The sequence below is a fragment of the Salarias fasciatus genome, chromosome 19 (assembly GCF_902148845.1).
Source record: "Salarias fasciatus chromosome 19, fSalaFa1.1, whole genome shotgun sequence".
Classification (NCBI taxonomy): Eukaryota; Metazoa; Chordata; class Actinopteri; order Blenniiformes; family Blenniidae; genus Salarias; species Salarias fasciatus.
Window position 1 is genome coordinate 4,250,772 of NC_043763.1, and position 13,433 is coordinate 4,264,204.

At 44.1% G+C, this 13,433-nt stretch overlaps 1 protein-coding gene across 3 annotated transcripts in view; it reads right to left on the reverse strand.

Annotated features, from left to right (window-relative positions):
- eml5 (EMAP like 5) overlaps positions 1 to 13,433 on the reverse strand; it is a 42,128-nt gene that overhangs the window by 26,887 nt on the left and 1,808 nt on the right. For all 3 annotated transcript variants that reach the window (XM_030117360.1, XM_030117359.1, XM_030117358.1), the window contains exons 2-4: positions 5,119 to 5,278; positions 2,415 to 2,513; positions 2,000 to 2,068 (exon numbers count right to left, since the gene is read on the reverse strand). In XM_030117360.1, coding sequence (XP_029973220.1) covers positions 2,000 to 2,068; positions 2,415 to 2,513; positions 5,119 to 5,278 — 328 coding nt within the window. The remainder of the gene's footprint in view (positions 1 to 1,999; positions 2,069 to 2,414; positions 2,514 to 5,118; positions 5,279 to 13,433) is intronic.

Genomic DNA, 13,433 nt, shown 5'->3' on the forward strand with positions numbered 1-13,433 from the left:
ATAGCTGTGAGTACACTCTGAAATGAATGCTTTACACTTTATGTTTTCAGTACAAGTTCTGGATGTCTTTATTATTTACAAGCACTGAGCTGCAGCACTAAACCCAGCGGCAGCAGCACAGTTCTTCAATCAGCCTCTAATCAGAGGACAGATGTGTGTGTGCGTGCGTGTGTGTGTTGCTGAATAAGAGCAAACTGATGTCTGAGTCGAACAAATGAAAACACACACGTGTGCCGGGGCGGTGCGTGAGGAGGGGAGCGTGCCCGTCACTGGGGTTGTGTTTTCCTCAGCCTACTAGTGAGTGGATTACCGGGGCTAAATCTCCTGCATGCTCTGAGTGCTATAATCGCTGAGCGAGCGCAGGCCGGGGGAGCAGATGTCACATGGTCTGCAGGGTGAAGGCTGGGGAATTATGTGGGACAATTGCTGGATTGCCTTGGCATCAGAAAACCAGAAGCGGGCCTGGAGAAGGAGGAGGAGGAGGTGGGGAAGGACCGGAGGACTGAGAGGAGGGCGGGGGTGCAGCGGGTTTCTGTGTCATGGCGGTGGAGGAAGAGTTCAGGAGGGAATTACTACGAGAGAGGAGGCAGGTCAAGCTGGATTGACACGAGGGCGCCGTCCAGAGGCCTCACCCCCCCCCCTCCGCCTGCTGCAGCGCGTCGTCCCACCGGGCCCGGAGGCAAATTCCCTATCAGAGAACAATTCATTCCTCTTACAGCGTTTTGGAAAAAAAAGGGCCTCCTCTGTGGCTGTGAACGCTACGGCATCCCAGAGGAGGGCTCGGCGAAGACACCGTGCATTAACTCATTGAAGATTTATGAGCGCTACTCTTCTGTGAAAAGGACTGATAGAGATCGGCCCGGGAAGGGAAGGGAACGCAGCTGCAGGAGTGGGGTTTTAAAAAGCTGAATGAAGGGAGCTGAAAGGGGGAAGTAAACCCCCTCACACCTCCCTCCACCAAAAAAAAAGAAAAAAAAAAAGACCATTTTCCTCTCTGTGGTGCAGATTACTACAAATTTGAGAGGAGAAGCTGTGAGTCACTGCCTGTCCTACTTATGTTAAGTGCCTAATAACCGTGGACTCTGGAATAAAATACATTTGCATAGATCTATTTTAAGACTTCGATATGGCCGTGATGATAATGCAGAGAAGGCAGGAAGACAGAGGCAGCGAGCCAGCAGTTCCTTCAAACTTTTTTCAAATCGCGATCTGTTTTCTGAAATCACGAAAACGGGGCACGAGAAATTCACTCTGCAGAGCCGACGGTAAGATACTGCATGTGAAACCACCACGATGCGATTTATACTGAAGGGAAGGGAGAGATGCCCCACCTCCCTTCTAGACAACTCAATTCATTTCCATAATTATCCTTAATTTATCCCTAATCGGCGTTTTGAAATCCACACAGAGCGGCACACAAGGCCCAGACGTACACACCATTATATATAAAGCACTTAAATACCTGCTACAATAAAAATCTTTGGCAGAAACTATAAAAAGCACATTAAACAGCTACAAAACATCGTCTCACAGTGATTACAGCTGCTTCACCGACAGACAAGTCAAATAAATATGTTGTAAAATGTGAGTATAGCAGGAGTGTGAACCACTATCTGTTACGTCTCAAGATGAAAACACCAAAGGATTCTTACATCGGCAGATTTTGTTGATAACTATTAGGAATCCACAGAGAATAAAAAGGCTTATCAAAGGTATGGGATATTTAGGATGAGACCTTCATACCTGTTAGGCCCCGTTTGGATCCTTTAAGTTTCCTGATTGCTTATTTTATGTTTACATTTAATCAGCACTTATCTGTTAAAATCACAGCGTATTTAAAGTAGGAAGAAGCCTTATCCGTCTCCATCTGCTGAGAGACAAACTCACTTTCGAGCAGGGGTTTCAGAAATAAGGCTTGCGGGCCAATCCCGGCCTGCAACAGGCTCCGACCCGGCCCACCAGACATTTTAAAGAACAGGTGTACTCGCTGAACTGCTACCTTGATATGTTTGACGCCGCAGCTCACGAGCTTGCTCGGCTGGTACAAATCCCACGATATGTCGAATATCTGCGAGAAGGAAACAGAAGAGGCATTAAAGGCTGGAACTCAGCATCACACTTCAGGACTTCTGATTAAATGTCTTGCAGTGAGAGGAGGAGGTGTGTTAGCACTCGCAGGACAATGTGTGTGGGCGGAATTAGAAAACAACAGCTGCCTGTGTTTCATGGGTTTCATGGTTTTTCAGAAATGTCTCGTCCTGAGGTGTGCGCCGTCTCAGACGGGCTCACAATCAATCGGGCCTAACTTGTTTGCGTCGCCCTTTGGGTTAGCAGCTCCATCCTGCGTCTGTGGCTAATTGAGGCGGTCGATAGCGAGCCTGTGACGGCGACGGGGGGAGGAAGAGAGACGTTACCCTGTCTGTGTGACCGGGGGCGGCTGCCAGGACCTTCCCTCTCCTCCAGTCCCACACACAGATCGTGTTTTTGGAGTCCAGACCCACAGACACCAAGCACTGCAAAGAGGGCAACGAAAATCACAGATTGAAGCCGCTCTGCTCTGTTGCACAAACAAGCCGGGCTACCTCCACAGCGGTCTGGAGAGGCCGCGGCGGCCACGGAGCAGAAGAGAACAGTTGTCCGGCCCCTGGCTCTTCCACTGAGCACATTAGAGAGCTTTTTGCTGGAGGAGCCTCCTATAGCTGGCTGAGTGAGTGAGAGAGTGAGTGAGAGAGTGAGTGAGTGAGTGAGTAGGCAGCAGCAGCAGCGGAGCAGAAGAGATGGGAGCAGAGGAGCGCTCATGGAAATCCTTCACCGCTGTGCAGCTTGCTGCGCCGGGAAGAGGATGTCCTCTTTGATCCGCTGCTGATTCAGTCTGTGGCTATGCATAGAAGTCTCCGGTGAGGCGTTTGCCGTTTCAACTCCTTGTTTTTTTTTTTTAAAAGTTGGTGTTTTTGTGATGAGAAAAAAAAAAAAAAAAAAAACCAGACCCCATGTGACGTAACCCAGTGAAACCACGAGCCCCCGGGCTGGAAAGTGCATCTGAACTTGAACAGTTTTTTTTCACCGCGCCAGCAGTTTGGCTCTGGGGATGTTCTGTCGACTGGTCAAGCTCAACAACTGGTGGAGCAACTGCGGATGAACTCGCTAAACATTCATGATCCCCTCCGGAAAACTTTCCTATACTCAAACATCTGACCACAGACTGGAACAAATATGTCTTTTTTTGTTGTTTGCAGGGTTGGAATTAATACATTACAAATGACCACATTGTTGTCATTTCTTGATACTCTTTTACGTACTAGTATTTACTCAAATATGAAATTTGACTCCAAGTTAATTACAATTTAATGCATATCAGACTGTTAGTTTTGGTTTTGTATGGTTTGAAAAAACACAATAATCTCAGTAGAAAGTTGATCTCATCCTGTTCAATCAAGCAAACGAGTTAAACCACAGTAAAAGTATTTATAGAAAGAAACTTTGAGACCAGTTGTATTTAAGTTCTAATTCTCAGTGGAAGGCATTCCCTATTGACAAACCACTTCAATATTTGATGATTTGGGTCTTCTGAAGGACCAGCTACACTGTTCCAAATACTGAAGCCTTTTAATCCAGTAAGTTTATTATTTCTGAAATTCCTGCCTCAGATCTACATTTTTAAAGCTGTAATTTATATCTAATTTAATGCTCTTCTGTGAAAAATAAGCTTTGAATGCATTTAACTGTGATCAAATGATTAAACAGCTTAAAAATTAAAAGTCACTGATACTCTAAGTACTGTTTTAATCAACTTACATAAATAATTTTTTAAATGATCATATTTTAGTGTAATTTAATACAATTTAAGGAATTCAACACTAATTATATGTGAGTACAAATATTCCAAACCCTCTCCACCTTGTCTTTTGCACCAAATGAATAAAATCCACCTCACACTGAAGTACCTAAAATAGATTCCTGGAACGTCGGGGATTCCTCTGGATTGTCCCGAGCTCAGCTTTGACTTCTGCTCCACAAACGGAGGGGGAGACTGAGAGTAAACACGGCCACTAAACTGAGAAGTGATGGAGCCTCCTCTGGCTTTAAACACTGTCACTTTCCATCTCAATCCCCTGGCTCTCCACCCGAGCAGCAAAACAGCACAGGGTCATCTCCCTGTCTCTTTCTGCAAAACACAGGATGTGCAACTCAGCTCTAAAAGCTCCTGCGGGAGGAAGAGCAGGATGTGCAAAGATTAGAAAAAAAAAAAGAAGAAGAAAAAAACAGTAATGGCTCCGCACGGTATTGATTTTCATAGTCCAAATAAACAGTGGGAGAGGCTGCTGAAGTGTGTAAACATTAACTGGTGGCGGGTCTGCAGAGAGTTTTCTAAAAAGACAACATAGGAAAGGCTAAAAAAGAGACTCAGTGAATGTGTTAGTGCTTAAAACTGACTGAAAATAAATCTAATATACTAACACTGGATGGATTTCATTCTGTTTTGCTTTTCTTGTTCGTATTAATCTCCTTAAAAAAAAAACAGTTTCTGCACTGAGAGGCGACTGTTTTTGCCCTGCTGTGGTCTTCCAGGTCATTTTGTCGGTTGTGCCCTTCAGAGTCAGTTCAGCAGGTCAGCTGATAAACACTCAGCTCTGCTGAAGCAAAAGTCACTTTCAGCTCTTCTGTCTTGTCTGGAATTGATATCTTAGAGCATAGAACACTGAGAAAAAGTGCAAAAAGGTACACCACTGCAGCACGTCGCAGTGTGAGGTTCACGGTTTCTACCTGTCATATTCAGTTAGTGTGTGTGTGTGTGTGTGTCTGTGTGTCTCAGCTGAGGAGAAGTGAGGAGAACACCTTCACTTCGACACTCACGGCGATGCACAAACAATGACGGACAGGCTCTGAAATGCAGTTTTCAGGTGAATTTTGGCACAAATCTTGCAGGGAGTTTGTACAACCTTTGTTAAACAAAACACAAAATACAAATTCAGTGTGATTCCAAGTACATATGGTTGCTAATTTGCACACGTTCTCAAATTTTTGTTTCTCAAACCAGTTGTCAGTTGGAGAAATAAATAATTAACCAGAATAACAAAGTGTTTTTTTGTTTTTTTTCACATCTGTGTGTCGCAGTACCTGTCCCTCCAGGTCAAAGGCCAAGCAGGCGATGCCATGTGTGTGTATGTCCTTGAGGATGGAGACGGTCTGCACGGTGTACGAGTCCCACACACAGATGTAAGGCTCCTTGCCCACCTGTCCTGTGGCCACCAGCACACGCTCGGGATGGAGGGCTAAACTGCACAGGGAGAAAAACCGGGGGACAGAAGACATCTGGTTAACTTCTGCATGGCCGTGTGTGTGTGTGTGTGTGTGTGTGTGTGTGTGTGTGTGTGTGTGTGTGTGTGTGCCGGGAGCGTACAAGGGGGGGATTCGCCCTTCCAGCAGAAACCACTGGGATGAGATGAACACGTTAAGTCAGTGATGGCTCTGAATATGGAAGCAGAGGGGCAGCTTGACGAGGTGACATGGTCCAATTAACTCAGTCACGCTCAAAGGCACACACACACACACACACACACACACACACACACACACACACACACACACACACACACACACACACACACGCGCACACCCACGGGCCGTTCGGCGAGGATATAAAGCAGCTCTGGTGAATCTGTGCATTTCATTGCCCCCCGCCCTCCATTGCTCGTTTCTCCTTCCCCGGCCCTTTCACCTCCTCTAATTCATCCGGGGTTTCCTCGCATCACCGGGCATACAGTATGTTTGTAACACTCTTACATAATCCCCCGTACTACTGCTCTTCCCTCCCCTCGGACATCCCCCACCTACAATCTTTCCCACTCCACAGCTGAGCAACAGCCTGCTGTAAAAGCTGTCCCTCCATCCCTCCATCCATCCCTCCCTCCATCCCTTCATCCTTTCAGTGAACCCCGCTCACGTTCCAGGCAGGCCGTTCTTCCCCCTGCCTCGTCTTGGCCTATATACTCCCTGCTGTGAAGGAGCTTCCCCCCCCCGTTACAATCAGACAGCCTGTTTAGCCGACCGTAGTTTCTTCTAAGCCCGCCGTTTGTTTGGACAGCGGCTCCACGTCCGGCCCGCTGAGTCAAAGCGCCTCACGACACACTCGTTTTGCGCTCGCTCTTCCTCCCCGTCCTTCAGACCGCTGACACCTCATCTGCGTTGGAAATGCAGCGTCACCGCAGACCTGAGCGGGCCGGGTGGCGGCGTGGACGGCAGAGGAGGGCTGGATGTGACACGCTCGCTCGCTCGCTCGCTCCCTCCCTCCCTCCCTCCCTCCCTCCGCTTCTGCCTCGCCACCTCCTCGGTCCTACCTCTCTCCAACCTGGCACATTTTCTCATCTTACTTTTTATGAATTATATAATCAGAGCAAAGCAGCTAAAAATAGCGTTCGGAGGAAGAGGGGAAAAAAAAAAAATGATTGGAACACTTTGATGTGCAGATAGACGCAGCAGAGAAAACTGCTCAGGTCCTGTGAAGCCGATGAGCTTCGACCCCAGAGCGACGTGAAGCCTGATTACCGAGGAACAAAGTCGAAACGCTCCCACAAAACGCTTTCACTCATTCCAAAACGAGAGGTATGTCTCTGCCACGTCAGCTCCGGCATGACCACTGTTTCACTCCGCTTTCTGTCAGCCGAAGAGCTCGCTAAATGCCATCGCTAATGACTTGGCCCGCAGTGCATCGCCTCGGCCCTCCTGTCTGAAACAGGCCGCTTGATGCGGCTGTCCTCCATCTGCCAAACGCCGCCGTACGAGACGAGCCGCGGCAAACACTGCGGCAATTAAAACAGCCTGTTTTCATGTAGATACGACGCAAGCAAACAGCCCCGGGAGCTGATTTCTCACGGAGGTGCAAAGACTCGGCGACAGATGCAGATCTGTCATCGAATGTGAGGAAAACTATCTTTGAACATGCCGCGGTGTGAAGGTGAGCTCTGAACGATCAATCCTCCAGTTTCCTCGTCCGATTTCTGCCCACGGTAGATTAAAAAGAAGCAAAGGATTATCACATTTCTGAAGGTCTATACAGTGGAGGATATTTCCCAGGATACCACAGAGTGTTTTTAATCCAGCTACCAACTTGAAAAACTAAAAATAGGACGGCTGAAATGAAAGCAAGCAGCAGGTACGTTCAGAGCTGCTCTGTTTGATTGGATTGTTGAACAAAATGGACCGAATCGACCAGAGACAGGATAATATGATGTCTGTGTTTCTGCTTAGACAAGAAAATTCCTGTTTTTCACATCTCACCCTTTTCTAAAGGAGCATTCAAAATCTCAAACCTTCCCAGACAAAAGCAGTGGATTTCTCTTTAGTTGAGTCAAACCAGCAACTTTTCATCTTGATTCTCTGAAAACTAGGCTTTCAAACTGAATCTATTTTTAATGCTTCTGTTGGAAAATTCCATCCCCTTATTTTCTTATGATTTGGACAGAGTGGTGAGTGGCTTGACCCAGTGTTGATACATGGATGTCAGTATTCGCTGATTAATTCAGTCGTTACTGGAGTTGTGTTCAGAGCATGTAATATAATCGTGTAGAGGCGGTTCTCTTGTTTAATTTGATATGATTTTACCTGATTAGAGGACTGCTTTGTGTCGGATGTCCCTCGTGTAAAAATGATTAAATAACACAGAAATCAAAATAATTTACTCTCTAAACCAGGGGTGGCAAAAACATTGTAGTTCAGAAGCCACATGCAGTCCAACTTCATCCTGAGTGGACTGGACCTGCAAAAAAGTCTCACAATAGCCTTTAAATTTAAATTTTAATGTTGTCCTTTGTTGTGGTGAAGAGTATACAAGATGAACATGTCTACATTTTCAAAAAAGCACACAAAGACTACAGAAAATTGCTGCGTTTCGGAAGCAGAGTTTTATCTCTCCTTTCTGCAACAAAACCGGAACCCTGGAACACATCCAGACTCCCCAGTCCTCGAATCAAAATTCAAAATGCTCATTTTAATGAAACCTTCTGGTGCAAAATTCAGTAAAACGTCCAAAACCTTATTGTAAAGCTGCTGATTGATGCATGTTTTTTTCAAATTCACCCTGACATTCTGCAACACAACAGTGAGACCCGAGCTGAGATATCAGTGACGCTGCCGTTAAGCTAGCTACCTCGTTGCTAAAGTAGCCTCACAGCCAAGCTGTCAGGCTGAGTTTGTAAAAACATCCATCAATCAGCAGCTTTAGGAGAAGTTTTTGGACAATTCACTGTATTTTAAACCAGAGGGTTTCATAGAAAATGGCTTTATGTTGAGATTGAGGTTAATTTTTTAAATCATAAGTGCAGAAAGAGCTGCAGTTGTGGAGGTGTACTGACCCAGTCGTCCAGCATTCACTTCTTCCTAACTGGCGGATCCCTCCCACGAACAGGTGCCATAATAAAGACACATGAAGCATTGTTCACCTCACCTGTCAGCATTATTTCATTTATGATAAAGTCTCGTGCCATTTCCTTCACACTTCCTGTTTAAATCATACACTCTGCATCTTCCACAGTCTAGAGATCTGTTTCCTTTTCTGCTAAACTCTGTAATAACACAAACTGCCACTGCTCCTTCACAAGAAACCCAAGGTCAGAACTGCAGTTAGGAGATGGAAAAAGAGCGAACGTGGGTGGTGTATTCACTTTCCCGCATTAATCACGCCCACTTCAGACTTCCAGACAAATCGCACAATAGTTGTCACACCAGAGAAAACATCTGCCAACATGAAGCACTGAGAAAACAACATCAGTCTCACTTTCCTCTCTTTTTGTTTTTGTTCATTCGCTCTGAGACGACTTCTGCTTTTAAATGTAATATGATCGGTGCACATGTTCTGGGATTAAAACTGATCTCAAAAGATCAATTTTATAAATCTCCTGAGAGCAGAGAATTTCATCCAGAATTCCACATTTTAGCAACATTACTAAGATATCTGAGCATGTGTCGTCTCTTCAACTTCATCGGTGTAAAACTTTTATTAAAACACACAAAATCATCCTGGCTTTGTTTTTTTTTTTTTTTTTTTTTTCAAATCCCAGTGACAACAGTGCTGATTCATGCCTTTGTGCTAAGTGACTGTACTAAACTCAGGAGGATCCTAATTGGATGAGACAGATGTGCTCTTTAGAGACCAGGCTTCCTTTCACTGCGTCTCCTGCCAGATACTCGCAGCGAGTGCATTTACATGCAGGCTGGCATCCTCGCCGTGATCGGACTTTCGGAGTGTCCTGCTTGTAAAGTATATTGCTATTGCAGCATCAGGATTAATGTTCATGCTGCTTCTGAGAAGCCTGGCTGTGGCGCCGGGGTTATCTGAGGTTAAAAACAGGAAGCGAACGGCAGATAGAGAGAGAAAATGTTTAGATAAACTGGGCCAAAACTAACACACATGTGAACTCACGTTTTGTTTAGTTTGTTTTTGGAGTCTCCAACAGTGATATGAAGAAATTCCATTTTAAATTTAAAGTTTGAGGATCATTATAAACACATTAAAGTATAATAACTGAGAACAGCAACAAATTACCAACACCGGCATTGCTGTAAGTGTTTTGGCTACTGATATGTCTTTTACTCACACATAAGTATGAACTACTTAATGCATAATATCTGTCCACAAACCTTATTCAAACCCTTTGATCTAAACTTTACATTCTTTATATTTTGACCCCCTCTACCCAAAAAAAAAGCTTGATGATTGCCTGAAGCTGTTTTATTCATGCAAACTGAACCCAGTGGTTTTGACAGAAAGTTTTTAACTGTGAATAAAAAAATAACAGACACTTTGTACTTTTACCTCGGTATATTTTTATGACAACACAAAATTTACTCCTAAAAACAAGCCTGCAGGTCAAAAACCGGCCTGCAAGAAGCTCCAGTCCAGACCAAGAAACCACCAAGTAAATTCTAAACATTTATAAGAAAACACTGATATTTTTTTTACACACAGGTTTCTTAATAATCACAGACACGACACAGCACTGAGACCCTGAGGTCACTGCCAGAAAACTCAGCCTCGAGCCGTGCTGTCAGGGTGAGTTTGTAAAAACGACACCATTTCACTGGATTTTGCACCAGAAGGTTTCCAGAATATGCACTCTGCCACAACAAAGAAAAACCGTAAAGTTAAAATTTAAAGATATGGCAGTATTTTACCGGTCGGGTCTGAAATTGGCCCCTGAACTAAGACGTGTTTGACACGCCTGATTTCAGCAGTAGTTTTCCTTCAGTCCAGCTGCTCTGCACTCTTCTATTGTAAGACAACTACTGACATCCTGCTGATTATGATCAAGATGACATTAGAAGTGAAAGATTTCCATAAACTCCTCCTCCACCCACTGGAGCAGCTTCATCTATCACAAACTGCACATTGCTTTTGCATGAAGTGCTGCATAAAGGTTGATGCACGCACTGCTTTTATACGTGCAATAGTAATGGTGTGTGCAATCTAAAGAATACTGTGGAGGATGCTCAATCGAAGCACAGAAATGACCTTGCAGGATTTATTATTCAGGTTTTTTCTTTGTTACTTTTTGAAAGCGCGCGTTCACACTTTCAGTTCATGAAGTTCACACAGCGAAACCTGCAAGGCTGTTCTCTGCAAACTTCACACACTCAAAGCACAAACCTTCTAGCAGTAAAATTAGAGATTCATTCCATGTCTCTGAAGCTCTCTGAAACAAGACCAGCCTCCATCAGTCATCCATAATCAATAATTCTGGCTATGGCCTATCGTGAAGACAGTAAGGTATCGTAGTAGAGACCGAACACCTGCTCCAAACTGAGTACCTCAACACTCAGCTATTGAAAACGAATACTGTTTCACGTTCTCGTTTTTTGAGAGGTAGCCTTAAAAAGCGCAATTACAACAGCTGCCTTGGCTATAATGGAAACATATAAAACAACGAAGTGCAACAGATTCAGTTATAGACTGTACATATGATACATTTAAAAGATGATTCTCTGACTAGCAAAACTGCTTCTAAACTACTCATTGTCTCGGAGCCACAGAGCTGGTAACAACAGTATATTAGAATTTAAAACAACACGAGGAACAACCAACCAAAGATGACAGCTTCAGTGAGATTTGGAGGATGCAATGTGGTTCAAACGCTGTGAAAACACCCAAAAAGGGAGTTTAAATATTTTTTGAGGCTCGAAGATGTAATCCATCTAATCCAATCTAACACATGAGCTTAGATGTTATGATTGAAACACAGAAAGGGTAAACACAACTAATGAGGACAGAAGCGTGCTGAGAAAACATTCTAGAATCGCTGTTTTTGATCGTTTCTGCTAAACTCACTGAGGTTTTGAAATTCAGCCTAAACAGCCACAGAAGGAGACAAACCATCTTCAAAGACTAAAGCCATGAAATAGTAACTAAACAGAGAAGGCTGAATCTCTGAGTCTCTCCACTGTGTTGTTCTACTTTGTTTGTGAATTTCCTCACACAAAACAAAATACCATGGTGATATCTGTATCTCGTTCCCTTCACAGAGTTCACACAATGAGCACAAATCTGTTCTGAGGTTGTAAAGAGGTGATTTTCATGTCTTAAACAGAAGAATCAGACATACTGGAGTGGACATGAAAAACCGAGCCGTGCTTTGATTTAAGATCGACGAGGAAATAAATGAATAAATGAATGTGAACCTGATCCATCATTCATCAACTATTTCTGTGATTTATGGCATAAGACCAAAGATTTGATTCAAAGATCATCAACATATTTCATTTACGAAACGTCCTCAGTCGACTCTGTGTATTTGTGCATTCTGCATGTGTTGCGTGTGCATAATGTAGCTGGCATGTGAGCGCGAGCGCAGAAGAGGAAGGATTAAGCTTTGTGGAGTAGAAAAACTTCTGCGGGGTTTGGAGCAGTAGCCTCGGGTTTTTTTTGAGTTTCTGACTGGAATTTAAACTGTCTGCAACACGAGCAGATACAAGGAACGAATAGCAAATAGCAGCTCTTTACAACACCTAACGAACATGCCTCACAGTAAACTGTGTTCTGACTGCAGATTATTGACACTTCTCTTAGTATATGCTGTTAGGCGGTGCTATTTTAGTATACATCTTCAAATAGAATACTATAAGTAGCCTAAAGGAAAGTGAAGGGAAGAATTAACTATTTTGCACGAATAGACAGCGCAGCGCTTCATTCTATGAGCTGCTGAGCATCAGAATAAGAGACAAGTTAAAAAAAGCTTAAGGGTGAATAAAACCAGGAGGGAGAAAACAGGGCAGCAATTAGCTCACCAAGTAAAAGATTATTTAGTTCACAAACAAGATCAGGCTGAAACCAAAATAGCCTCAAAAAGAAGGAAAACAGCATCAAAAGAGAGGTATTTGAATCGCGGATGTCTCTGAGGGGGCTGCATCTATTCCACATGAGTTAGTGCAACGTGAGAGCACTTATTCATCACTGAATCTGCTGAGGATTGCTCCTGGTTGTGCCATACATGTCTGAGCCAGAGGCGGTGTTTATAACAGCTTCACGAGCGCTCCTCTGAGGCCTCACTTTAAAACCACGACGTGTTAACAATAACAGACAGCTCTGAGATGCGTGCTGCGTGCACTGTAAATATGCTCATGTGATTTTAAACAACCAAACCAGGTGGCACTGAAAAGAAAGAGAGAAAAAAAACAACAACCTTGCGTTAACAAAAGAAGACGTTTCATTTTAAATAAGCGGAACTGTCTGAGACGTTCTAGTTGAAATGCAGGTATCAGCAGCCTGATTCACCATCAGTTTGCTCGGTTTGTTTTATAAACGTGTGTGTATTACGCTCAGTGACTCCTCCACCTAATTGCCTGAATGCAGGCACTTCACCCACAGGGCAGTGGAGGGTTAGTGTCTCTATTGTCCTATTAATAATGGAGCAGCGGCCCAGCTGACTACCGACACAGTCTATAAAGCCAGTCATCTCCAGGCCAACCCACACACACACATGTCAACACATGCGCCCAAGCGTTGGACACAGCTCATTGTTGAGTGGTACGCTGAGAAACAGATGAGTGACGCAACGCTGCTTACTTTTCTCTTTTTTATTCCCCCTTTTTTTTTTTTTTTTTTAATCAAAGAACAGGCACTTAATGCTTTGCCAGGCCATTGAAAGATGAATTACCACAGCCCACAGAAAGCTTTCCAATCCCAGAGTTCCTTCAAGGACAACTATGTTCAAGTGCACTTCACAGGCTGCATATTAAGACGACTTTTCTCCTCGTGTGGGAAAGATGTGACAAGCAGTCCGCTGAGGAGAAAAATGGTCCCCTAATCGACCAGACAATCTGCATTAATTTCACAGAGAAACATTTTTATGACCACACATTAGAGTCTTTTATTCATCAAAGTGGGACATATTTTCTATGGACACGTTCTCCACTGAATAGTTGGTACTTTCTAGAGTGGCGTT